The 26,229-nt window shown below is 34.7% G+C and overlaps 1 protein-coding gene and 1 pseudogene across 2 annotated transcripts; one reads left to right on the top strand and one right to left on the bottom strand.

Moving 5' to 3' along the window:
• Positions 1-397: 397 nt before the first annotated feature.
• On the top strand, positions 398-26,117 carry FYTTD1 (forty-two-three domain containing 1). Its single transcript, XM_081076138.1, has 9 exons — positions 398-602; positions 4,866-4,994; positions 12,653-12,801; positions 17,598-17,710; positions 19,800-19,896; positions 20,301-20,362; positions 21,827-21,901; positions 22,720-22,846; positions 23,759-26,117. Exons 1-9 carry the CDS (start codon positions 500-502, stop codon positions 23,855-23,857), a joined length of 954 nt encoding a protein of 317 aa, XP_080932264.1. The 5' UTR covers positions 398-499; the 3' UTR covers positions 23,858-26,117.
• On the bottom strand, positions 15,880-16,397 carry LOC308508795 (small ribosomal subunit protein uS8-like; annotated as a pseudogene). Its single transcript has one exon. The product of its transcript is annotated as a small ribosomal subunit protein uS8-like (transcript).
• Positions 26,118-26,229: the final 112 nt, after the last annotated feature.

The following is a 26,229-nucleotide window of genomic DNA, read 5'->3' as shown; positions in this document are numbered from 1 at the left end:
AGCTGGGACGCAATTCTGCAATCTGTGCTCACAGGGGTCTGTCCTGCCTCCGAGGCTGCATTGCAGTGGGGTGTGAAAGGTCCGTGTGTACCAAAGCTTACGGGCCTTTCTATAGCAGGAGGGATTCGAAGGACACGGAGAAGCATGATCTCATTTGAGGCATGTGATTCTGAGGTGCTCGGGGTCCAGCATCAAGCCAATTGAGGAGGAAAGGCGAACTGCTGAAATGACTGCCCTTTCAAGCGCCTAGAGTAGCGAGTGCAATATTTCCTCCTGTCCAGCAAGGGCCGCTAGGAGCAAGTCCCAGCGTGGGGCCGCTCCGTCGGCCGCAGGTCTCCGTAGCCCCGCCCCCCGCCGCCGCCGCGGTTGGCAGGGCGAGGACGCCGCCAGCGCGCGTGCGCAGTCCCTCGGTGCGGCTAGTCCGTGAGCGTGAGTGGGAGGTGGCAGGCCTCAGGCTGTGGCCTTCTCCACTGACTGATCCAGCGCGACGTCTCCAGCCATGAACCGGTTTGGTACCCGGTTAGTGGGAGCCACGGCGACCCCGTCACCGCCGCCGAAAGTCCGCAGTAATGAAAACCTCGACAAAATTGATATGTCTCTGGGTGAGGAGCCGAGTTGGACCGAGTTGAAGTGGGGGGAGGGTGTGGGTGGAACCAAGTATCGCGGTTTGTGGGGGAAGGAGCGGTTGGCCGCAGTTGGGGATCGAGTTTTCTTGCGGTGGGCGGGACCCAGTGAGGGCCGCTGGGGACGGGGAGCGCCGGCTGGTGCCGAGTGCGGGGGTCGTGCCCGAGGGATCCCGGCGTCCCCTCGGCGGCGCTGTGTCTGAGGAGGGAGGTGAGGAGGATGGCGGTGCGGGACCGGACAGGTTTGAGGGTCGGGGGGCGCGTAGCTTCTGTCCCGCTAGAGGCGCGCTACCCCTCGCGGGTGGCCCCAGCTCTTTGTGAGGGGACTCCGGGGTTTCCCCTCCAGCGTGTTCGCTGTGAGCGTTGTCGGGAGCGAGAGGAATGGTGCGACTCAGCCCTCCTTTCCGAGGCAGGTTCGGAGAGCCCGGCTGGATCCGCATTCGGTTAAAATCAGTACTTCCAGAAAAGGGCTCGCGGGGCATTTTCTGTGCCCGGGCCTCTGCCTGGCGCCGAACGAGAAGCGTAAAGACGCCCCCGAGAGTTGGCGACTTGTGACCTGTGCCGGACTTCGGGGCCACCACTGGGCGCGGACTGACCGACCCCCGAGCGTTTGTCAGAAAGAAAAGATCGCAAGGCGGGACTTCAGTAGATGGTACTTCATTAGGCGGTGCCGAGAAAAGCACAATGCCTTCTCTGGGTCTCCAAGTTAGCTAATTAGGAAAAAAAAACCAGCAAACACCGAGGATTGATAGGAAGACGGGTAACGCGTGCGGTCTAGCTCGTCTAAGAAGGGGAGGCCCGGCGGTTTGGTGATGATTGTGTAAAAAGCCGGAGGATTGGTGCTTCGATTCGATATTGAGATCTAGCACTACTGAGGCATGAGGCTGTGTTTGGCTTACCTACTTTAAAAGGAGTTACATTTTTGTCTGGATTCAAATTCTGTTAGATGGGGTTAGCTCCGCCTCCTCTTTCTGTTTTGGATGTTTGAGAAGTACCTGACCAGTGGATACAAAGGGGTAACTTTTCCGAGGACGGTGTTTTTCGTTTGTTGTAGTTCATCTGCACAGCTTTTAGTCAGAAGTCAAGCTCCCTTGGTTTCCATGACTGCCACAAATCAGAGCCCAGTCTGTGGATTAAGGACATCACCAGAAATAATAGGTTTGGCCTCAACTTTAATAGGTTTGGTCTCAACTTTTGTCTTACTGCTGGTCACTAGTGAACCCTAAAGGAATGAGAAGTGTTTTGAGGAAAACTATAATAACGAAGATTTACTGAGTGCTTGCCAGGCACTGGAATAAGCATTTTATGTGTGTTAACTCGGTTTATCCTCCTAATAATCCTATGAGGTATGTGCTCCCAATGATAAAGACAGGGAATCCCGAATCGCACTCGCAGTTTAAATCCCGCGAGTGCCACTAATAGCGCTGTGACTGTGTGCAAGTTACTTCCCAGTGCCTCATCTGTAAAGAGGTGGTAAAAATTGGCTTATCTACTTCAGAGGATTGCTGTAAATATTAAATGAGTCAAGGCATATATCAATTGCTTAGAACAGTAAGCACTGTATTTATATATATATATACTTGCGTGCTATGTAAGTCGTTGTTATTCCCATTTTACAAAACCTGAGGCTTAGAGAAATAACTTGCCCGAAGTCATACAACAGGTAAGTGATGGAGCAAGGATTTCGTTCTGGTTCTGGAGCCCTAAGCTGTAGTTACTGCAGAAAGTGTTAAAGAAGTCTTTTCAGAACCAATGCATTTCTTAAGTTTCTAGGATTTTGTGTGTGTTTTGTATGATTCGTATGTTCAAGTGAAGACAACTGAGCGATAATTCTCTTTGAAGGTAGAAATGAAGTGCTGTGAATAGCTAAAATAGAGAGCTTGATCTCTTTTCTCTCCTCCAAGAACATAACTGTTAGATGTAGTAGTACTCCAAGAGCTTTCTGTCAGGTGCCTTTTTGTTTTGTTTTAGTGAGAATTTTACAGAGATGGGATGAAGCAGTATCTATTTTAGACAACTGTTGTGCTTTGTGAATGTTTCGTTTTATCAGATCTGCAGAGATTTTAGAATCTAATTTTGGTTTTGTTTGTTTGTTTTAAATAGTGGTTCTACCAGGATTACATGAATATTCATGTAGGATATCTACCAAGATTACCAGTAGTTGGTCTCATTGTGGCGCAGTTTCATAATGTAAAAACGGGTATTATTGTACTTATTTCATAGAATTGTTGTGAGAATTAAAAGAATACATGTCAAAACAATGTCTCACGGTACTCAGTTACTGCTATTACTATTTTTAGGACTATGTATATACCCCTGGTGTTATGGAAGCAACTTTTTTATAAAAGTAGCTCATCATAATTGATTTTTTTTGTCTTCTGGTACCTATCCTACCTTCTCCTTGAGTAGGAGAAAGCCATTCTCTTAGATTGGAAGAATCCTCTCTGCCGTAATAGCTCATTTAACTTGAGGATTTAGATAATAAAGTGTTTAAATATAAAACATAATTTTATACTTGTTATACACTTTGCTACTTTTAATTTTTAGTTGTGTTTATGCTCTATAATGCTCTATTTTAAATTTTTTTTGTTTTACAGTCCCCAGACCACATTCATTTTTTTGGTGTACTCATGGCTCTGAAATTTTAGACTTCTGGTGAAGAATAGCACCTTGTCAAGGGAAAGTAATGTTTCAAAAGTAGTGTCTATTTCCTTTATGCTCACTGAGAATTTAATATGCTCATATATCTGGTATAAAAGAAATCTTTTTATTTGTTTTTTTGAACTGTTTTTAGTGTCTAACTTTGAAGAACTCTTTTTGTAGTTGAAGGATTGATCTCAAGAAGATAATGAAGTACTTTGGGGAGATTTGAATTATTTTATATGAATATTTGTTTGAATGTGATTAAGAGTCTTAAGGATTACAGATTTGTAGAGTAGTAATATATAAGAAAAAACCTCCTATAATCTGAGTTCCCTTCTTTGACTTGAGAAAAAGACTACTTATATTGATAAAGTTGTTAGATTATTTGTGTTTAGACAGTCTGGGGGAAAAAAATCAGTGAGGTTAATTAGTTTTGTGATGTTTTATTAAGAAGTTGTTGACCGTGTTCACTTTCTTTGGTTTATTTGCTTTATATTTAGTCATCAAAATTAATATTGGAGTTGGAACTTGGGAGAAATTGTTTGGACAATTTCAATGAATATTTTCGGCTTCTAGTAATCTTTTAAATTTATTAAAGTTGGCATACAATATTGTATTAGTTTCAGGTGTACAACATAGTAATTCGACATTTATGTACCTTACAATGCGATTGTCACAATAAGTCTATTAACCATCTAGTGTGCATAGTTATTACGATATTATTGACTTTTATCCCTGTTCTACTAATCACCTTTTAACAGATGTAAATAGGAATCTGGAGATCATTTTGTTTCTGATCTTTACATTGTTCTGTTGTGATATTAGAGCGATGTGATACTTGTGAATTACCTTGGAATACTTTGAAAGTGTTTTTGGAAATAATGAGGGTTAGAGAAAGCATTGTAGAAAGAAAAATAAGGTAACCCTGAATTACTTTGCTAAAGGAGTGGAAACCAATAGTATTTTCTTTTTATACTATATCTTTATTATGGTACTTACTTGATTTTGTATTTGGTATTTACATGTCTGTTTCCATCAATAATTTTAAACTAATTGAGAGCGGGACTATATTTTACTTTTGTTTGTTTCTGTTGCAGCATAGCCTGCCATAGTATATATTCACTGCACATAGTATATGCTTAATAAATATTTGGTTATTGCGATGAACTTAGAAATTTAGACTTTTAATTGGAAGATTTATTTTTTGACTGCTTGTGGTTTTATTGAAAGGTAGTCATCTTTAACAACTGGAGAAGTCTGTGATTATGGAAAGAAGTATTGGTAATTTTTATAAACAGACTTTTGATATTTACATCGATCAGGGAAAGAAATACTATGGATAACAGAAATCTTTATTAATTGGTAGGACTGCTTTGGGCTGTGGTTTTGAACTTTTCCTACAAAATCTTTCTTCAGTGGTCCTAGTGTATTGGCTGATGTGAGCTTTTATCTTCTTATCATTATTGTAGTATGCAAGTGCTTTCAAAGTAGAAAAAAAGTTAGGGGCATGGAAATCTGTGAACTAGAAAATGAGACTGCATAATTGAGTCATTAAGTTAAAAATGAAAACAAATAACCCATCACATTTCTCTATCACAGATGATATCATCAAATTGAATCGAAAGGAAGGAAAGAAGCAGAATTTTCCAAGACTAAATAGAAGACTCCAGCAAAGTGGCGCCCGGCAATTCAGGATGAGAGTACGATGGGGAATCCAACAGAATTCTGGTAAGTTTTGGAAGTAAGAATGTAGAGCTGTTACTTATGTAGAGATAGTATACTATCTTTAGTACACACTTAGAACATGGAGGAAATATACCAGTACCCTATGTTTGTGATTTGTATTTACTCTCGTTTTTATTTAATCTTAAAATCTGCTAAAAATTGGGCAGGCCCGGTGGCTCAAGCGGTTAGAGCTCCATGCTCTTAACTCCGAAGGCTGCCAGTTCGATTCCCACATGGGCCAGTGGGCTCTCAACCACACAGTTGCCAGTTCAATTCCTCAAGTCCCACACGGGATGGTGGGCAGCGCCCCCTGCAACTAAGATTGAATACGGCACCTTGAGCTGAGCTGCCGCTGAGCTCCTGGATGGCTCAGTTGGTTGGAGTGCATCCTCTCAACTACAAGGTTGCTGGTTTGACTCCCGCAAGGGATGGTGGGCTGTGCTCCCTGCAACTAGCAACGGCAACTGGACCTGGATCTGAGCTGCGCCCTCCACAACTAAGACTGAAAAGACAACAACTTGAAGCTGAACGGCACCCTCCACAACTAAGATTGAAAGGACAACAACTTGACTTGGAAAAAAGTCCTGGAAGTACACACTGTTCCCCAATAAAGTCCTGTACCCCTTCCCCAATTAAAAAAAAAAAAAAAAAAAAAAAATATATATATATATATATATATATATATAAAATCTGCTAAAAATTTAAGTTGCCTTAAATAGTTTATAGCACTGTTTCTTAAAAATATTAAGTCATTTAAAGGTAACTTCAGCATAAAAATAGTCTAAAGTGTATTTAAATTATAAATTATTAACATGATATGTAAAGGACCTTACATATCATGAGGTCTTACCTCCTTCCCCATTAGATGTTCCTTTAACAGCGTAGCTTGTCTGATGGATGACTTTGTAACTCCAGCTTAAATATTAATATATTCAGTGAAAGAGCATACCACCTCACAAGACAACTTATTGATTTGAATTCAATCATGCCTATCTATTAATTCTACAGAGTTGTAGGAAGCAAACTTCCTTTTCTGTTGAAAACTAAATATGTAGAGACTACTGTTCTGCATAGAAAATAACTTCTAGACTCTCTCTTATCCGTGACCTTTAGGATTTGTTAAATCCTTCAAGGGTGACACTCAGAATTGAATGCTTTAGATGTGATCTAATGATTTTGGAACTCTACATATATAGTTATTTTTGGTAATCTGGAAGCTTATTTATTTTTAACCATCTTGTTCCAAAATGGATTTAAGGCATAACTGAACACTTAATTATATCTGACTCATTAACTTTTTTAGCAGTTGTATCAGTGCTTTAGAATAAACCTCTGTTCGGAATTTTAAAACTCTAGGTCTTCTTTACACATGAAATTATGTTTGATAAACTAGCTCCTAAGTTGATTTTTATCCTATATATTTAAAAACATAAAAAATAATCTCCAGTGGGTCGAACATAATCAGTTCTATGATTAACAACTAACATGCCAACATATTCTCAAATGCTTTTTTATAAATAGGGTCTGTAGCTAAGATTAGACCCTACAAAAAAATTTATTCTTCCTTGATAATTTCTGGAACCCAAGTAGTTCGTGACAGGTATTTAGCTATAGCAAATTATTATTTAATTATAGTGATTTATATTTAAAATTTTCTTTAAAATGTTACACATCATACCATATTTTATATATAATTTGTTTTAAAATGATTTTAGAGTTCATTGAAGGCAGAAATATATTCATTTATGCTACCATATGTAAAATACCCTATAAATGCTCTGGACTGACCAGGTACTCAGGGTATATAAAGATGCAGTCTTTTACTTTAAGGGATTTCTAATAATAGAGAGAAGATAAAAAACAGAGTTGAGAAATATCATGAGAGATTCCGATATAGGACTTTTTAGGTGGGGATTTTGTGCTAATAAGATTAGTGTCGATTTAATGGATAAGGTGAAATGGGAGCTTTCCTTTTAGCAAGGGGTTATGATCTGAGTCTTGAGATAAATGATATCTAGGGGCAGCTTAGAATGTTACAAGATTGAACTTGCACTTGTATGTTCTCTACTTACATGTGACGGCCTAAAATAGAACAGCTCCTGCTGTCAGTGTGCAGATTATTAGGGGATTGTCTTATAAGCTCTTATTGGTTAAGAAAAGTTTATATTTCCACATTATAATGTCAGTGAGGATGATAGCTTGAGGTAAGAGCACATGTAGGGCAAAGAGCCCTTGGCAGATACTCAATAAATTATTTTTGATGGCTGAACAAATAAGTGAGTGAAGTCTTTCTAATTCTGTGCCCCAAATACAATTTAGTCACTCAATAAATACTGGTACCAACAACTTAAATGTCCTTCAGTGGTAGAATACTGTACAGCAACTGTTCTCAAAGTGTTGTCCAGAGACCCTGGGGAATCCCCAAGACTCCAGGTCCAAAAGGTCAAAACTATTTTTGTAATACTAATATAGCTGTCTTCAGCTAAGCCAGACAATAAAGAGATTTGCAAAAATGGAAAACAGTATTACTGTTCTTATTTTTTTTATTGTTTTGGAAAAAGTTGGTTTTTTTTTAATTAAAAATGTGTTATTTGCCCTACATGTAGTGAATTTATTATTGTTTTAATGAAATAATAGTTTTTAAATATCTTAGTTTTCATTTCTAGTATGATAAGTATCAGTAAACACAAACCCACAGAAACAAAAACTCTTTGGGTTCCTCAGTAATTTTGAAGAAGTCCTAAGACCAAATAGTTTGAGAATGCTGTTTCTTTTAGAGGTATAAGAGACGGAATATTTGTGTGTTGACTTAGAATGGAGTCAGTGTTATGACATTTCCCAGAAAATCCTTCATATCTTCAACAGACTCCAGAAATTGAGGCAAGTAGATGTGTGTCTGAGAAAGAAATTCAGGAAGGGATTGGGCTAAGGATTCAAAAGAAAGTTGAAACATTCTGTCTCTAGTTTTAGTTGTTCTCAATCTTGGTTACACTTGTGGAACATATAAAATAGACTGATGCTCTGGCTGCGCTCCCATTTCTACTGAATCAAAGTCTGTGTAAGGAAGGCATGAGGATTTTTTTTTTTTAGGCTCAGTATGTGTTTCTGATACATGGCTAGTGTTAAACTGCTGCTGTACTGGATAGAGCTGAAAATGTGAAAGGATCTTCATAGAGGTAGTAGTTGAAGTAATGAGAATGAAGCTGCTCTGGAAAGACAGAAGAGAACTTTCTAGAGGGGTTAAATGGATAAAAACTAAGAAGACTGTTGCATTAGATGCTGTCTTTAGTACCTCTTCCTACTAGTGCTTTTTAGAATGTAAGGCAGTTACAGAAGATAAGAAGGGAGAGAATTGGGGCAGTATGTATAGATCTTTCTTTATGAAACATGACAAGGAAAGGGTGAAAAATACTGTTTCCCCGAAAATAACATCTAGCTGGATGCATCTTATTTTTGTACGTATTAATACAAGACCTGGTCTTATTTTACTATAACATAAGACCAGCTCTTATATATCATATCATACATAATACTGGGTCTTATACAATGTAATATATAATATAACATAATATAAAGATCAGGTCTTATTAATTTTTGCTCCAAAAGACTCGTTAGAGCTGATTGTCTGGCTAAGTCTTATTTTTTTGGGGAAAAGGGTAGAACCATTGCTAAAGCTGAGATATGGCTAATGAGTTTATTCAAAGATAGAAAGGGAAGAAGAGGGGAAAAGGTGATCTAGGCTTGTTGGAAGGTAGAGGAGAAGCCACTGATGAGAAATAAATAACATGGAAAGGTTAATGAGTATGGAACAATGACTCGAACAGTCAGAAATAGAAGGTACTCAGGAATAGAATTCTATCCCATACTTGTCTCCTTTTAATCAATGTTATTCCTGTTAATGAGACTTTCCCATCTGAGCTTAAAACTGGTACGAAGCTAGGGTTCTTCCTAGCTTTAATTTCTCTCTTTACTTCACTAATTCATTCATTCTTTTGGAATACAATACTTTCAAATTTCTTTTGTTCCTCTCCTGGTCCTTTATCATGTCTTGTTAGAGTGCTGCAATAACATCTAAAATGGTCTCACTGCCTTTTCTCTCCCTCTTCTATTCAATCTATGATACTGCTTCTAGACTGATGTAATCTGATCATGAATTCTGTGACCCCTTTATTCCTTATCAACTGTAGTTTTTATCCCCACTTAAATGCCCTCTGATTTGAGCCCATCACATTCATTCACTTCTTATCCTTTTCCCTAGACTGTCTCTATTTTCAATATGCTGTAGTTGACCATGTCTTTGTAGTTATCACTTCATGTCTATATTCCTAGTCATATCTTGGCGTATTTCGTAATACCTAGCTTAGTGCCCACTTTTTCTATAATAGTTTTTCTCTTTGGAATTATACCATATATTACATTCTACCTTTTATTATTCTTTAGTTTTTATATAATAGCTTAGAAAATTGTTCCATTTTGCAGCCACACAAAGTTGCACTTAGATCATGGCTCTTCCATTTTCTAACTATGACTTCTGGATAATCACTGTTCTTTGCCTCACTTTGCTCACCTGCAAAAATTAAGATGTTATCATTACCTCATCAAGTCTCACTTAGGTTAAAGTATTCAGTGCAATGCCTAGCACAGTTAATGGTAGCTGCTTCATTTAATCCAAATAAAAATAGCAAGTAGTTGTAGATTTCATTTGAATATACAGGTTCCCCCAACATGCTTAATCTTCATTTGGTTGCAATTCTAGAAGAAAATCACACATAGAGCAGCAATAATTTAATTCGAAATATTGTATCTTTATTGCTTTTTTCTTTGTTTATAAAAGTAATAAAATCAATACCTTTAGTACTGAGGCAGAGCACCCAAGAAAGGAACAAATCTGGAAGAACTCCCCACAACTGAGTTGTTATGCTGGTGGAACTTATCTGGGAAACCATCTGTGGGGGTGATGCAGCTTAAATTTGCTGGAGGGTGAGTAGGGCCAGACTATAGCAATGCCTGAGACTGGATCTGCGTGTATACAGAAGCCTAGAGCCCCAAATTTAAGGCATCACTCATTCTCCAGTTTTGTGCCCTAGGCCTCTCTCTTGCCGCACCACAGCCTCAGCTTATGGTGGAGGGATAATGAGTGCCATTGGGTGTCCTGTACCACAGAAACAAGTCTTGAGGTGCTCACGGGAACCTGAAAGAAAAAGCCCCTTAGAGTCCCTCCAGTGCCCTCTACTGACAAAGTTTCACCTGGTGCCAGCTGGTAAAAGAAGTGTTCCATAACCAAAGCAGGACAGTGAAAAGTGAATAGGGAACTGAAAGGCAATAAACTGGTGACTAATTCGACCATCATAAAACACAACAGGTTTTCCTAACTGTTGTGTTGGACTCTGGTCTCAAAATAGGTACAACACAGAAAAGCATTCTACAATTAAGTAAGTTTGAGAATGACATATACTATTATCTCTGTCTTAGAGATTTTTCATACATTAGTCCCGAGAAATGCTGCAGTAAGGAAAACTTAACTTTATTTAGTTTGATCATGAAGCTTTTCTGTTGGAAGACCTGTTACACATCTACAGGTGTGTGATATTATACAGGATACCATTCTAAAGACATTCCCTCCAAAAAATTAGAATTAAGATTAAGAATGCCCAGTATCACAATTGTTACTTAGCATGACTCTCTGGAATTTCTGGCTGGTGCATTAAGAAATAAACAAATCTGGGGTGTAATTATTGGAAGGAAGACAACTATCATTTGTGGGTAATATGATTGTCACTCAGCAATCCCAAGAAAATTTGAAAGACTGTAACAATAACAGTTCAGTGGGGTGGCTGATTAAAAGGTATTAATTAAAACTTTAATAGTTTTCTGTAGTCCCAAGAATGACAATATGAAAATTATTACTAGAAAAGTCTTTTGTGATTGACAACAAAATGTATAAAATACCTAGTAATAAGCTTAGCAAGAAATGTGCAGGATCTATGGGAAGAAGAGCTCAAAACTTAGCCAATTTAGAGGCAAAAGAAGATTTGAATAAATGGAAAGATACATGTTCCTGAATATTGTAAAAATGTCAATTCTTGAAAAATTAATTATAAATGTATCAAAGCATCAAAAGAAATTAAAACTTGACCCTAGAAAACTGATTTATGACCATGACAGTTCGTGAATGGAGGAACACAGCCAAACAACACATGGAAAATGTTCATTTTGCCAGATAAGTAAACTACCAAATAAGATTTTTTTTCAAATACCATGTAATAAAGATTAAAAGGAATATTCAAATTTGTCAGTGATATGGAAAAAGTGGCATTCTTATGTTCCTGGGAATATAAATAAATATAGTCAATCTGGAGGGGATTTTTAATAGTATAACTCAAAATTCTTAATTTGTTCTACTCTTTGATACAGCACTTCAACCTCTGGAAATTTATAATTTGAGGAAATAATGAATATGTATAAAAATATTAATCTATAGTGTTACTGCAATGTTTATAATAATTTAACATTAGAAGTAACTGAAATGATTAATATGAAGTTGATTTGATCAAGTATGGCACATTAAAAAATAATGCAACCAAAGAATGTTATATATCTGGGATAATATTCACAATGTAGTGTTAATGTGGACTACAAAACAGTACGTAGAGTTTGAAATGTGGTCGCTAGAAGATTGACTCAATCCACCTTCTAGGCACTTGATACTAAAAATTGTGATTTACCTCATGTGATAGTCTTTGGAGTTGCTTAAAAATAGTTGAAACTAAAAATATTAACTTTTTAAATGTATATATACAAGTAAAAGACTAGAAAAAGAATATTAGTAGTAGTTATCTTTAGGTGGTGGAATAATTGATGACTTTTATTTTCTAATTTGTGCCTCATATGTTTCTAAGATTTCTGCAGTGAGCATGTGGTTTTTCCTAATTAGAAAAAAAGTATTTAAATAGGTAAGATACATACGGGAAAAGCAAAATCAGTAATGTCACATGCCACAGAGACCAAAATATGTCCTTGGAACTCACTGGGGACTTCAGCAAAAGCAATTTGAATATAGTAGAACTGAAAATAAAGAAGACAGATGGCAACGTAGTAAGTAAATGGGAGATAAAGATAGTGATTCCACTCTAGATCAGCGCCAACAGAAATAAAATGTGAACCACATACTAATAATATATTTTGTTTAACCCAGTATATCCAGAATATCATTGCAACATATAATAATAAAATTAATGAAATATTGTACATTCTTTAGTTACATCTCATTTCATACTAGTCATATTTCAGGTACTCAGTAACCACATGTGGTTATTGGCTACCACATTGCACAGGGAAAATTGAAGTTGTCCTGTTTGTTGAGAAAGTAATGCCGAAGATAGAGGGTAGCTAGTGGGGAAATGTGAGAATCCTTCGTCCTTTGTAGTTCATTAACGCAACAGAACCATTTCCAGTGCAACTTATTGCCTCTTTAAAAATGAGATATTTTATGTAGTTAAAAAATATGTATATATAATATAATATTATTAAAGATATTATATACATAATAAATAAAAAATAAAACACTCATACTCTTCACCCTGCTTAAGAAATAGAATATCTTGTCACCTGTGAGCCCCTCTTAGATGGATATCATTTCTTCTTTTTTTTCCCTTTTACAGGTTTTGGTAAGAATAGTCTGAGTCGTAGAGGAAGAGTGATGCCTGGAAAGAAACGTCCTTATGGAGTTATCACTGGGCTTGCAGCTAGGAAAGCAACTGGAATTCGAAAAGGAATTAGCCCTATGAATCGACCACCTCTAAGTGATAAGGTAGAATGATGGCTTAATCCTGAGTCAGATACCCTTTTCCTTTATTCGTACTAATACTTCTGTAATGACCTTCACAGAGCATTTTATTTCAATATGATTTTTTATGTAGCACTTTGGGGTTTATATAAAAAGGTGAAATTGTTGTCATGCATGAATAATACCTAAATTTCCACATTCTCAAATACAAATTTTTTAACAGGTTCTTGACTTTATGTGCGTGTGTGTATGTACAATTTTTAACAGGTTATTGAGATATAATTTTATATTATAAAATTCATTTGTTTTAAGCATACAATTTAATGAATTTTAGAAAATTTACAGTTATACAATCATGACAATAATCTAATTTTAGAATATTTCTATCACTCTAAAAAGAAATCTCTTATTCATTCAGTCTTACTTCATCATCTACCCCAGGCAACCACTAATCTACTTTCTGTAGATTTTCTGTAACTTTGTCTTTTCTGCACATTTTATATAAATGGAATCATAATAATACATGGTTTGGCATTTAGCCATAATGTTTTTGAAGTTCATCATGTTATAGCATGTATCAATACCCTGTTTCCCTGAAAATAAGACCTAGCGGGACAATCAGCTCTAATGCATCTTTTGGGGCAAAAATTAATATAAGACCTGGTCTTATAATATAATTATATAAGACCTGGTATTATATTAGACCTGGTCTTATAATAAAATAAGACTCGGTGTTATGTTATGTTATGTTAAAATAAGACTGGGTCGTATATTAATTTTTGCTCCAAAAGATGCATTAGAGCTGATTGTCTGGCTAGGTCTTATTTTTGGGGAAACACAGTACTTCATTCCTTTTTATTACTGAATAACATTCCATTATATGGATATACCATATTTTGTTTATCCATTTACCAGTTGTTCTCACTGAACCATTTTGGTTGTTTTCACTTTTTAGGTATGTAAATAATGTTGCTGTGAACATTTACCTGTAAGTCTGTATGGATATAGGTTTTCATTTCCCTTGGATAGATAACTACCCCTCAGTTGGTATTTTTAATTAGAGTTAACAATTATTTACCTACCATAAGTTAACTACTTTTCAAATTTTAATAGTTTTATTCACATCTCAATGAGTAATTTTTGAATCGGTCAAAGCATTTCTTAAAATAGTTTCACAAGTGGTTTTTCTTTTATTTCTTAAGTTTAGTAAGTCTGAGCTACCAAGGAATTTAATGTTCTATTTTTTAATCTTTGGTTTTCTCATTATGAAAACATAATATGTACTTGTAAAAAAAATTCAGGACATTTATTCCTTAAATTATCTCAAATGCGTGTATTCTGGTTAAGAACCACAACAGTGTTAGATCTCTTAACTTTTCTATTCTGCCACCACCAACAGATATTTTCTCCTCTAAAATTTTATCATGGCGCTTACTATTTATTAGAAATTAGAAAATATTAATGGGATCTAGATACTGGAATGGAGTTGGGGTTTAACTGCTAATTACTTGCTCCAGTAAATATTTCAAGTTACCTAATATGTGGTAGTTGTTTGAAAATAATGAAAATTGAAAATGTTAAATTACAGAATGCTAAGAATATACTGAAAAATAAGATCTATTTATTCAAAGTTTGAATGATTTTGGCAAAGGTGTGGTTTGAAATTTGCTGTTTCTTTTAAAAACCCTTTTCTCAACCCCAATTCCGATTAAGAGTCTGATTAGGATACAATGTAGTAATTGTGAAGCAGATTATTTTCTAGCAATTTAGAAAATTTCATTTATATATAAATAACTCATTATACTTTTCTATTCATTAAACAAGTCACCTAAATAACTAATTAGCCTTAAATTGCTGTATATACTTGAAATTTTACTTAAAAAAAAACTTCTGACCATAATTAGACTTTCTGTTACTTTATCTCTTCCTTACTGTAGTTTATATAAATTGGTGAGATTTTATTTCAATAAAAATATACGTTTTCTTACCTATGAAATGAATAGGTGAGAAAGATAGCATACTCATTTACATTATTGTAAATACAGCAAATGTCTATGATAAGAGGGGAATGGTTGTATCTAAGAATGAATTTTATTTTTGGTTAGATTCAAATTAAAGTATCTGTCAAGTATACGTTGTGTTTAAGTTATTCAGGGATTGTTCTACTGGAATATAGAACTTTGTGTCAGTCCTATAACACTTCGCTTTTAGATTCCAAATTTCCTAAAACTAATGCTCTGTAGAACTTTTAACTTGACTCAGATAATACTTAAACCATTTAGTACTTCTGTGAAGTTAAAAAATTTGTTGTTGATATATATATAGCAGTTGTTTTCTGCTTATAGGTAGTTTTAATCATTTATCTGATTTTGAAGTTAAACATAAACCTCTTATCTCCATATTATGGAATCATGTTCAGGAATAAAAAGAAATAAATGTTAATACACAAGACAGCAAGGATATATATTTCAGAACATCATGCTAAGCAAAAGAAGTCAAACACAAAACCCTAGGTACTGTGTGATTCCGTTTACAGTTAAGTCCTCACTTACTGTAGGACGCTATAGATAGATTCTGTGACTTAAAGCAAAAGGATGTACAACAAAACCGATTTTACCATAGGCTGATTGATATAAAAGAAAGTTAGGTTCTTTTTTTTTTTCCTCCTTGAAAAAAAATGTTTTATTTAAGTGTGGTTGGTATACAATATTATATTGGGTAAGAGTTAGGTTCTGATGGCATCTCCTCAACATTATAACGAAACAATGTTATTTGAGGACCTGTATTTGAAATTGTAGAAAAGGCGAAACTCTAGTAACAGATGAGTCATTGTCTGGTTATGATTCTCTGTAATTACCCAAATTCATCAAGCTATACGCTTAAAAATTTATTATATGTAAATAATACCTTAATAAAATTTAACATTAAAAAAAACCTAAAAACCTCGATTTCTTTTGCTCAAGGAATAATTTTTTATATCAAAATTATTGTGAAAGAGAGAACACGCATTAGATTCGGCCTCAATCAGTGCTGCCTGAATAGCCCTGGTTTTTTTTTTTTTTTGGTTCATTGAGGCATTTTATTTCCACGTATGTATTACATTCCTAGGAAAAAATTCCCAGGATTTTCCCCTCCTATGTATTTTCATCTTGCTTCTTCATGGTCCATGATGCCCGCTGAGGTTGTCAGTACAATAAAATCAAACTGACAGGATAGGAGCAGGTTGTTTGCCATTTTTCTAGATTTTGATTTGCACATCAAATCTGGGCTGATGACTCCACACTTGTTTAACCTGCCCATGAGGCTCACAATAATTTCCGCAGCTCTGTGATCGTCAATGATTTCAAATTTGCCAGTGTAACCATGCTTCATCGTCAGTTAGAAACTGAATGATGACTTTGGAGCACGGACTAATAAGAACCTGACGTTTGCCTCTCTTTTTGGCATTGTTGATGCTTTTCAGAGCATTGACCAGGATATTCATGTACGTCATTATGGCGGCATGTTTACATTACATGGAAAGATGGCAGAAAGAGGCCTGAATGGCTGTTCTTTTGGATCTCAAAGAAATGCTTCTTGCCTTTCATTAAAACAACAACAACAACAACAACAACAAACTATGAAAGAAAAACTTATCCCTCCTTGTACTGTTTAAAACACATTTATATACATATACAACCCTTAGATCCATGGCACACAGTCATCATGTGTTAATCAGGATTGTTACAGTTGTAGTCCATGCATTTATCATTTAATTAGTGGTGTTGAGTACCTACTATGTGCTCCACGCAAGACATTCTGCAGTAATTCAACAGAAAATCCCTGACCTTATGGAAAACTCAGGTAAACATTAAATAATCACATAAATAACTATATGATTATAATATGGCAGGTGCTTTGAAGTAAAATAATACGTGACAGCAGCATCATAGAAGGATCTTTCACATTTACCTATAAAAAGGTATTATTAAAGACAAAATACAAAGCTTGGAATGAGTCATTAGTCTGATTTCATAGCATTTCTCTTATACTCTTGGTAATTCTTTATCCCTGTTTTTACATTTACTTATTTTCCAAATGTTCAAGAAAATGAAGACATAATTTTTGCAATTTTTAGTCTATCGATGTTTATGAAGTACTTCACGTATGATTAAAATATAAGGGAGTCCAGATTAAGATATGGTCTGTATTGTCCAGGACTTTTGAAACTGCTTCATGGAAAATATGGATGCATGAATTAGGCTTCAATGATGGATTGAATTTATATATGTGGAGGGGAAAAAGTGGACATTTCATGTGCTTGTTTTCTATGATAACTGAGTTTTCTTGATTCCTTTTTTTCTGTGTAACCATTTGTACTCAGGATTCTTTGCTATTATAATTACAACCTCCTCTTTTTTTCTTTCTCACACATTTGTTTTGGAACTTGGCCCTTTTATCCCTTGACTTGATATCAAAAACCATGTTTATGTAAATGATTCCTAATTTATATCTCTGGCTTTCCGGTTCTTCTCTTGAGTGCCAGACTCATGTTTCCCATCACCTATGCATCCCCCAGAGCACTTCAAACTGAACAGATCTAAAATAGAAACAAATTATTTTCTGTCCAAATTCTTCTTTTGTTGCAAGTATTTTATGTATAATATGGTGGTCTTTTCAGTCACTTAGTCTGGAAATATTCAAGTCATTTTAGCTTTTCTCTCTAACATGCACATCTAAGTAGTGGTCAGACCCTGTCCATTCAGCCTCAGAAATGTTTATTGTAATAGGGTATATAGCAAAAAGCAGTCTGATTAACATAGTTTCTTGCCTTCTTAAAGAATATAGAACGATATTTTCCAGCATTAAAAAGGAAGGCAAACCTTCTGAGACAAAATGAAGTGCAGAGAAAAACAGTTGCAGTTCTCAAGAGACCTAACCAGCTAAATAGAAAGTAAGTATTCAGATACAAGACAATAATATGTTATCTTGCATAAAGACATACTTCTTTCCTAAGTGTTCAAAGGAATGGATATTCAATGATTCTTATAGTTCTCTTGTCGTTTTCAAGACAGATATTTGAGATGTCTATCTGAATATGGAAGCATTTACAAATAACCTTTCTTATTTCTTAGACCCAGTGTTACTGATGAATTTAATTAATTATAAACTTTTTATAAAAGCATCACTCTGCTTCTTTACCTCTCTTGACATACAGAATAAAATTGCAAAAGGTAATTGTTTTGGTAAAAACACCTCAGGCAGATTTATTCAAAATTGGGAATTCTGAAAGCTGAATTTGTTACTCAGTCTCAAAGGCTCTTAATAGAACAGTGCACAAAGTCTGACAATTAGGTTCGCAAACTCATCCTACATACCTCATTGCTGAATATCACTATAGTCACCTACCTTCGAAGTACCTTGGGAAGCCATGCTCCGTCGCCAGCATCTATTCCACCCATCAAAGCAGTTTTGGAATTCTTTTTCTGGAATGGCCATCAGGGCTGTTGTCGTATTACGCTTGATGTCCTGAATGTCGTCAAAATGTCTTCCTTTCAATATTTCTTTTATCTTCCGGTAAAGAAAGAAGTCACTGGGAGTCAGATCAGGCGAGTAGAGCGGGTGTTCCAATACAGTTATTTGTTTACTAGCTAAAAACTACCTCACAGACAGTGCCCTGTGAGCTGGTGCTTTGTCGTGATGCAGGAGCCATGCATTGTTGGCAAAAAGTTCAGGTCATCTAACTTTCTCACACAACCTTGTCAGCACTTCCAGATGTTAACTTGGTTAACTCTTTGTCCAGTTGGTACAAATTTATAATGAATAATCCTTCTGATAATCAAAAAAGGTTAGCAACATTGTTGCAACAAGTTTGTGGACTTAATTGTCAGACCTACTATGTTATTTGTGGAAAGCAAACTAGAAAGAATTCTGCATGAATGTTTCTTAAGATGAGATTATTTTAATTTAAATTGAAAGCCATAACAAAAACTTAAATATTATGACCTATTGTTATGGCATTTTGTTCTCTGTAAGGATAAAGTGGGCAAAAAGGAAGTTGATAAGCTGCAAAGTTACCTTTTTATTTCAGTTTCAAGTACCATTTATTCACCTTTATAGTATAAAATAATTCAAAACAGAACAAAAAACCCTGAAATGAAGTCTTTGTATATAAATGGAATGGCTGAAATTGCAGTTTTACTTAACTATCATCTCTTTTTCTTTCGGGAATCAATTGGTAGTATCTTTGGAAACGGAGAACTTCTCACTTACTAAAAACTTGTCAATTGCATGAGCCATTCATTAATGAGCCCATGCTAATTGGGCTAACTAGGGAAATTTAGTATTTGAGCCTCTATAAGAGTGGAGGTAATATTAAGCAATATGTTAAGCATTTATTTATAAAAATAATTAAATAGGTAAATATACAAATTTTCTCATATTGTACCAACTTTCTATAGAAACTAGACAGGAATTGATAAACGTCAAGTGAAACATAATTAAGGATACGTTGTTCTGTGTGTGAAGGAGCAAGCAGTGGAAGAATATAAGTTTCTCTGTAATGTATATTAATATGTAAATGTTTCTGAGTGAGAAAGGAAGAGAAAACTGAAAAAGATGTTATTCAAGGTTTTCTCTTTTTAGCAGTTTGACTAGGCACAGTAGGTGTGGGTTTTCTTTGTACTAATCCTGTAAATAAATCTGTACTTACGTCTTTTGCCAAATTTAAGAAATAACATTAAAAATGTTGTTTTCTAATGTCTTTAGAAGAGATCTTACATATTTGGAATTTTGTAGAGTTGAAAATTTGCAAGATAAATTACTTCAAAAGTAACCAAGTTGTTATGTAATATGCTATAGAGGGAGATGTTTATAAATCAAATCTCAATAGCTTCATGTAAATGAGGAAATAATTCAATCTTTATATTTAGTATATGTCAGATTTTCAGCCTATGAATTTAACTATTTTTGCTTATTTTTTTCAAGATGTTTGAATGTTGTTAAGTGGCTCAGACTGTTACTCATGTGTGTTTTTGTTGCAGAAATAACATTCCAGCCAATTATACCAGGAGTGGAAATAAATTAAGTCACCAGAAAGACACTCGTCAGGCAACTTTTCTTTTCAGAAGAGGCCTGAAGGTATAAAAAACCCTTGGTGTGGTGTTTTCTTTTTACCCAAACAAAGGATCCTGAACAATCATCTTTAGTAATCTGCAATCATAGAAATGGCTCATAGCTGAGGTAGGGGTTGGGTTTTGCGGTGTGGAGAATATGACATTAGATTAGTTTCTTTTTTCCACCCCCCTTTTCTCTTGTCCTCAATAGCAACATCATATAAGAATTTAAAATGTTATTTAGGAATATGCCTGTTTTTACTACTTGTTATGATTCAGGAATCCCAACAAAGAGGTGTTGCCAGAATAAGCACGTGTCCCTCCTGCATGCATACACATATCACAGTGGATTATAAAGTTAGGAGGATAATCTTTGGATTCAAATCCTCTGCTTTCTGTGGGATCTATTACTTTTTTTTTCCCCTTCAGGTTCAGGCCCAGTTGAACACAGAACAACTGCTAGACGATGTAGTAGCAAAGAGAACTCGTCAGTAAGTTTCAATTTGTTCTTCACGATGTCATTTCCAAACTCCTAGAATGCTAGCGACCCAAAATACTTTGTGCCCTGGTCCAAAATAAATTTAATGAGACCTAAAGTAAATTAACCATTGAGCCTGAAATAAATCCTTTTTTTTTGCTATTTTTCCCCTCAAAAATCTTTTGTATTTTCACATCAGTATTTCAAAACAGTTTTAGCACCAAATACAATGCTCTATTTTTAATTTTTTTATTACCTGATTATTATATTTTAAAGAAACAGCTCTTCATTTTCTGTAACTGCTTTTATACAAAGGAACCTATTCAGTGAATAAATAATAGAAAATCCATAGAGCTTTCTGTAAAATTTGTAAACCTTTAAAAACAATAGATATTTTTCCTTTTCACATATTCTTTTTTTCCCTTATCCCTATAAAGGTTTTTCAAAAATATTTTTTTGTCTGTTAGAATTGCACTTCCCAAGTATGATTTGTAACATTCTAATTCCATCAATATGATTGGGTTTGGGATTAAACTATTCAAAATTTTGGAAAACCAAACATACAAAACATGATTATGGTCCAGACAGATATCATGCCACCTAAACTGGGGCGTGATTTTGAGCAATCGGAGTGTAAGAAAGGAAACTTGATACTGGCAGAAATGTTTTACACAGGAATCATGACATTGGAAACTGTAAGGAAGAAAATGATAATAGATTATTTGCTTCTACGTGAACAATATTTACATAATTGTAATAATATGAATGCTGGCTGTTTTGAACTTTGAGAATGAACGTATGGAGCAAAGCGCAAAATTATTAATTTGGTAACAGAATATAATGTCAATGTCAGATTTGGACTAACATAAGTATAATAGGAGAGCTGATAAAAAGTGGGAGGTACAAAGTGGGAGAAGAGATGGAAGGAAAGAACAGAGTTACTTTTTATAAGTGGGGAGGGGAGGCTGTCAAGAAACTACTGAAAGAGATTTAAATATATTTAAAGTTATAATGGAAGTAAAATAATGATACAGCCATCAAAACATTTAGAGTTAGCTAGGAAAACTAAAAGACAGTATGATGAATCCTAATCATAACAAATATTACACAAGCATCTTGTTTAGTGAAGTGGAGATAACAAGCAGCATTAAGAACAAGAAAGGCTAAAAGTACTGTGCTAGGGAGCAGGAATAGGGAGAGTAGTGAGATGAAGGACGGTTGCTTTTCTTTAGAAGCCCTTCTGTATTATTTGGGGTTTTTTTAATGTGCATATATTTATTACACTGAAAAATATTTAATAAACTGTCTAGTTCCTGTACCCAAGATGCTGATTAATTATATCATGATGGGGCGCAGGTATCTATTTTTTAAAAGCTAAGAAAAAAGTAATGACTGCTTTAAAATGTATGCTTTTTAAATGCACTGTAAGATTTATAAACTTCCATTCTAATGCAGTTTTTGGTTTTTCTGAAAATAGATGGCGAACTTCCACCACAAATGGAGGAATTTTGACTGTGTCCATTGATAACCCTGGAGCAGTGCAGTGCCCAGTGTAAGTCTTTTCCTTATTTTGCAGAAATTATAACCTTTCAGTATATAATAGAAAGTTAGTGGACTTGTGCTCAGAGTATGATGTCCAAGTTAGAATAAACTGAGACAAGTATAACAGTAATACTTATGGTTATAAATGGAAATAGTATAGTATGCAGTTAAAAGTAAAAGCTCCCTTGATTCCTGGTTCTACAGCTCCAAAGTAACCAACCACATACAACAGTATTTTTATTTTAAAAGTTGGTGCATGTATAACAAATAATATATACATCTATTTTTTATGTATAATAAATAATACTATACATACTTGTTCCCTTCTTTCCCTCCTCCCAGTATATTTTGAACAGTTTTGCTTTTCAGTACACATAGACATACCTCCTTTCAGAAGTCTTCATAGTGTGTTCTTTTATCTAGATGATCTTAATTTAGTTAACCATTATATTTATTGCATTATAAACTTTCCAGGTTTATGGAGTTTTTGATGTATACTGCTATTTTAGTAATTGAAATTAAAAGAATGTGCGATGGGTCTCTTAAGACTTCAGAGGTTGCTTTTTTAAGGAGAAAATCAAGACTTGGAAATCACCAATCATTCCAAATGGTTGAAAAGTTTATAGTTCTACTTAAAGAGGTATTCTTTGAGTGATTATAAATTTTAGTCCCTAGTCAATCAAGAATCATGTACTTTTTTGTGAGAACACAAAATCGCTCTAATATCTTTGAACATGAGTACAAGTTAATATACCTTATGTAGCAAATGATTTATTTTTCTTCTTTTGATTAAACTGGTCTAATTTCATTTTAATTTTTTTCTAATAGAACTCAGAAACCACGATTAACTCGTACTGCTGTACCCTCATTCTTAACAAAACGGGAGCAATCTGATGTAAAGAAAGTTCCTAAAGGTGTCCCCCTGCAATTTGACATAAATAGTGTTGGAAAACAGGTAAATTTTTTAACCTTGGATATTGTGATCTTGGTAAAATTTACTTACTACTTTTTGTAATTTTGTAGATTCCTTAGGATTTTCTGGGTAAACTATCATGTCATTCTCCAAATTCCTTTCCAGTCATTAAACCTTTTCTTTATTATAATAGGTAGGACCTTCAGTACAATGTTGGGTAGAAGTGGGAATTCCTGAAGGAATTCCCTTGTATTCTTAAGTTGCTGAGAATTTTTATCATGAATAGGTGTTGGATTTTGTGTCACATAACTTTTTTATATCCATTGACAAAATCTGTGGAATTGAAGATATGAAATATCTTCAGAAATTAGACCAAATTTAATTTGCTATTTTTACTTTATTTTGTTCTTACCACTTTCCTTTCAGAAATGATGAGGTATAATTTGGGTGTACTTCCTGCTATTTATCAGAAGCCAGATTTTGATTTGAATTTCATTTTGAGTTCCCAGAAATTCAAGAAAATTTACTTCAAAATATTCACAAGACTAACTCCCAACTTTTATCAGAAGTATCACTAGAGTAGGTAGCAGTGTTTTCAGAGCCTAAAAATAATTCAGATAGAGAAATCTTTGGGTATATGATTTATAGGCATTATAGTATATGTGTTTTGTATATAATGTAGGCATTATAGTGCTTAGGAGATAAGAGATCCTGACTCAGACTGCCTGGTTTAAATGCTGGAGCTGCAAGTCGGCAAGTTAACTTCTCTAAACATCACTAAATTCACCTGTTTCATATGGTTTTTGTTACAATTAAAGGAGTTCCTACACATAACTATTCAGGAAATGTTAGCTATTGTTACTGTGAATTACCATTATGTATAAGCACATTGTTCCAAGGCAAATATGGCTTACAATCAAGTTGTTAATTTTTGTCTTGTTTTGTTTTCTCTAGACAGGGATGACTTTGAATGAGCGATTTGGGATCCTGAAGGAACAAAGAGCCACTCTCACGTTCAACAAAGGAGGAAGCCGCTTTGTAACCGTGGGATAGATCCCATGTCAAAGGGACTTTTGGAGTGATGACTCTGTTTAAAAAGTTGAATTGCTTGAAGAGTTTATCACAGAAATTCAAGGAACTTTATTTCAAAATATTCACAAGGCTAAATTACTCTTATTTTTATTTTTGAAGTTTTTTTGTTTTTTTTTTAAACATGTATAAATAGTGCCCTGAAAGAATAACAGGGAATATACCTATCTGTTCTTAAAGATTTCTTGGTTGGTCCAGACAGAACAGTTCTGTTTAACTTTTTTGGTTCCTCATGAAGCAGAAAGAAGACAGAAAGAGAAATTATTTTTATGATAGTGGTATTTAGGATCTCATCTCCTTGGCCCATTTTTTACACTTTGCCATGATAAATCTTGGTCTTCAGAAATATGAGTAGGTCCTTTTGTTGCTGTCATTTATTCTTTAATAGTGTTGCTGTAATAAGTGCAGTTGACTTTCATTAGCGCTATTAAAAAAATTAGAATTCTACTTTTGGGTTTTAAGGTTTATGGGAATATCTGGAACTTGGCTCATTTTTCAGATAGTATTAGGTCAATCCTCTAGAGTTGTAAATCTTTAAAGTTGAAATTTTAACAAGAAAGGTGACTCTAGGCATTAGTCTCAGTTTAAAATGTTGCTGTTTGAAGGCTATAAATGCATGTTTACAAAATTATCTAGTAGAGCCTTGGAGAAGATCCAATGTAAAAATCTGACAGTCTGTGGAAGTAAATGAAAAAAGCATGAGAGGAAATAGGTTGAAGACAGGTACTGGTAACTGAAGTGAAAAACTTTAAAACCCAGGTCATAGCTATACTGTTTGGATTTATGGTAATCTTGAGTCTAGTGTCCACAAAGAAGTCTCCAAATGAAATTTAGAAAAATTAAAATGGATTGAGTCCCTTAGATATTCTGATAGTAAAATTCATAGCCATAAAGTCTTATACTTCTTATTCGAAAAGTTAAATTTTATCAGCGTTTAAGCGTGCTAAATAAACAGTATACAGCTCCAAAAACAAAACTAGTACATGTCACAAAGGAAAAAATGCAAAATGAGACTAGAGTAACATTATAAACTTATTTTATACCTTTCACTCTGGAGGGGAAGAAGGAGTTAGTTTGCTGTGCCAAGCTAGTGCTGAGTCCTCAGATGGTTGTAATCTACAAGCTATGGTATAATGCCAAAATGCAGCAAAATACCCAGCGATAAGTTTGGCCGTTTTGAAGCTAACCTTTTGGTTTGCTATAATGTTAAAACCTCTAAGTAGGTGTTAGCTTCCCTAGAGTGTATTGTTAGTGTTGATCTCCCCTATAAAAAACAAACAAAAACAAAAAGCGAAACAAAACATTAATAACTCCTGCCTGCCTTGCATTGTATACTAGATTTCATTGTTGTCTCCCATGCTCCTTGGGTTACGTGGTTCATGCTAGCCACTGAAAGCTATCAAAAACAGTTCCATGCTTATTATACCAAAGAATTAAATCTGATCCTTAATATCTGGTATTTTGCCAGTAAGTCTACTGATAAAGGATTATTGGAAGCCAGTCACACAATTTGGAAATAAACTCTAGTCTCTCGCTAGGCCAAGGACTCACTGCAAAACATTTTTGCAAGAATGAATGCTTAGATTTGATCCATGAACAATACATTTTAGACTGGTTTAGAATTTCTGATAGCTTATTTTAAAGCAAAGGAAAAACAACTGAGCACGAGTTTGCTGTCTATAGAACAATTTGTGAAAATATGGTATAAAGATGTTTTCATTGTCTTGTTATTTTAAATATTGTACAAAGCTATTATTAATGCATTTTTTTTGAAAAACCTTAAAAATTGCCCCAAATATTGACATTAAGTTCATCAAACAACAGTGTCTTTGGTATATTAAACTTTTGCTCTTCATGCATCTGTAATTTCATTTTTTTTAAATACAAAATTGTGCTTTTGTTACAACTAAATTAAAATTCTTCAGTGCTAATGTGTTGTATATAAACAAAAGAATATGCTTTCTTGGAGGAAAATTTCCTTCTTTGAATGTGGTTGTAGTCATCCTTTTTCAGTTCCTAAAGTTTTTCTTTAAAAAAGATGCAACTTAAATGTATTTTCCTTTGCATCAAGGTATATGCAAAACATTGATGCAGTGCATCACAAAATGAAAGTTTGTATTTAATGAGGAGACGCTTTACACTGTACTTTTTGGTGTTTTTTGGAAAAGTTACATTTAGATCTATTCTAAAGCTGTTCATTTTTAACAAATAAAATCTTACAGTACTCACGTGATTTATTCTTAGCTGTAAAGATTGAGTTGTGGTTTTTAGATTGTTCTGTTGTAAAGCCTTTGTAGTGATTATAACTTTTAGGGTTTTAAAAGCTACCTACTAGC

This window comes from Rhinolophus hipposideros (genome assembly GCF_964194185.1).
Source record: "Rhinolophus hipposideros genome assembly, chromosome: 2".
Classification (NCBI taxonomy): domain Eukaryota; kingdom Metazoa; phylum Chordata; class Mammalia; order Chiroptera; family Rhinolophidae; genus Rhinolophus; species Rhinolophus hipposideros.
This window is presented reverse-complemented; position numbering and strand designations above follow the sequence as displayed.

Excerpts from the sequence above, each read along its gene's own strand:
- FYTTD1 (XM_081076138.1), top strand. The coding sequence starts at position 500 with ATGAACCGGTTTGGTACCCGGTTAGTGGGAGCCACGGCGACCCCGTCA. Across the intron at positions 4,995-12,652 it reads GGGAATCCAACAGAATTCTG|GTTTTGGTAAGAATAGTCTG; the intron begins GTAAGTTTTGGA and ends TCCCTTTTACAG. Across the intron at positions 17,711-19,799 it reads CCTAACCAGCTAAATAGAAA|AAATAACATTCCAGCCAATT; the intron begins GTAAGTATTCAG and ends TTTTTGTTGCAG.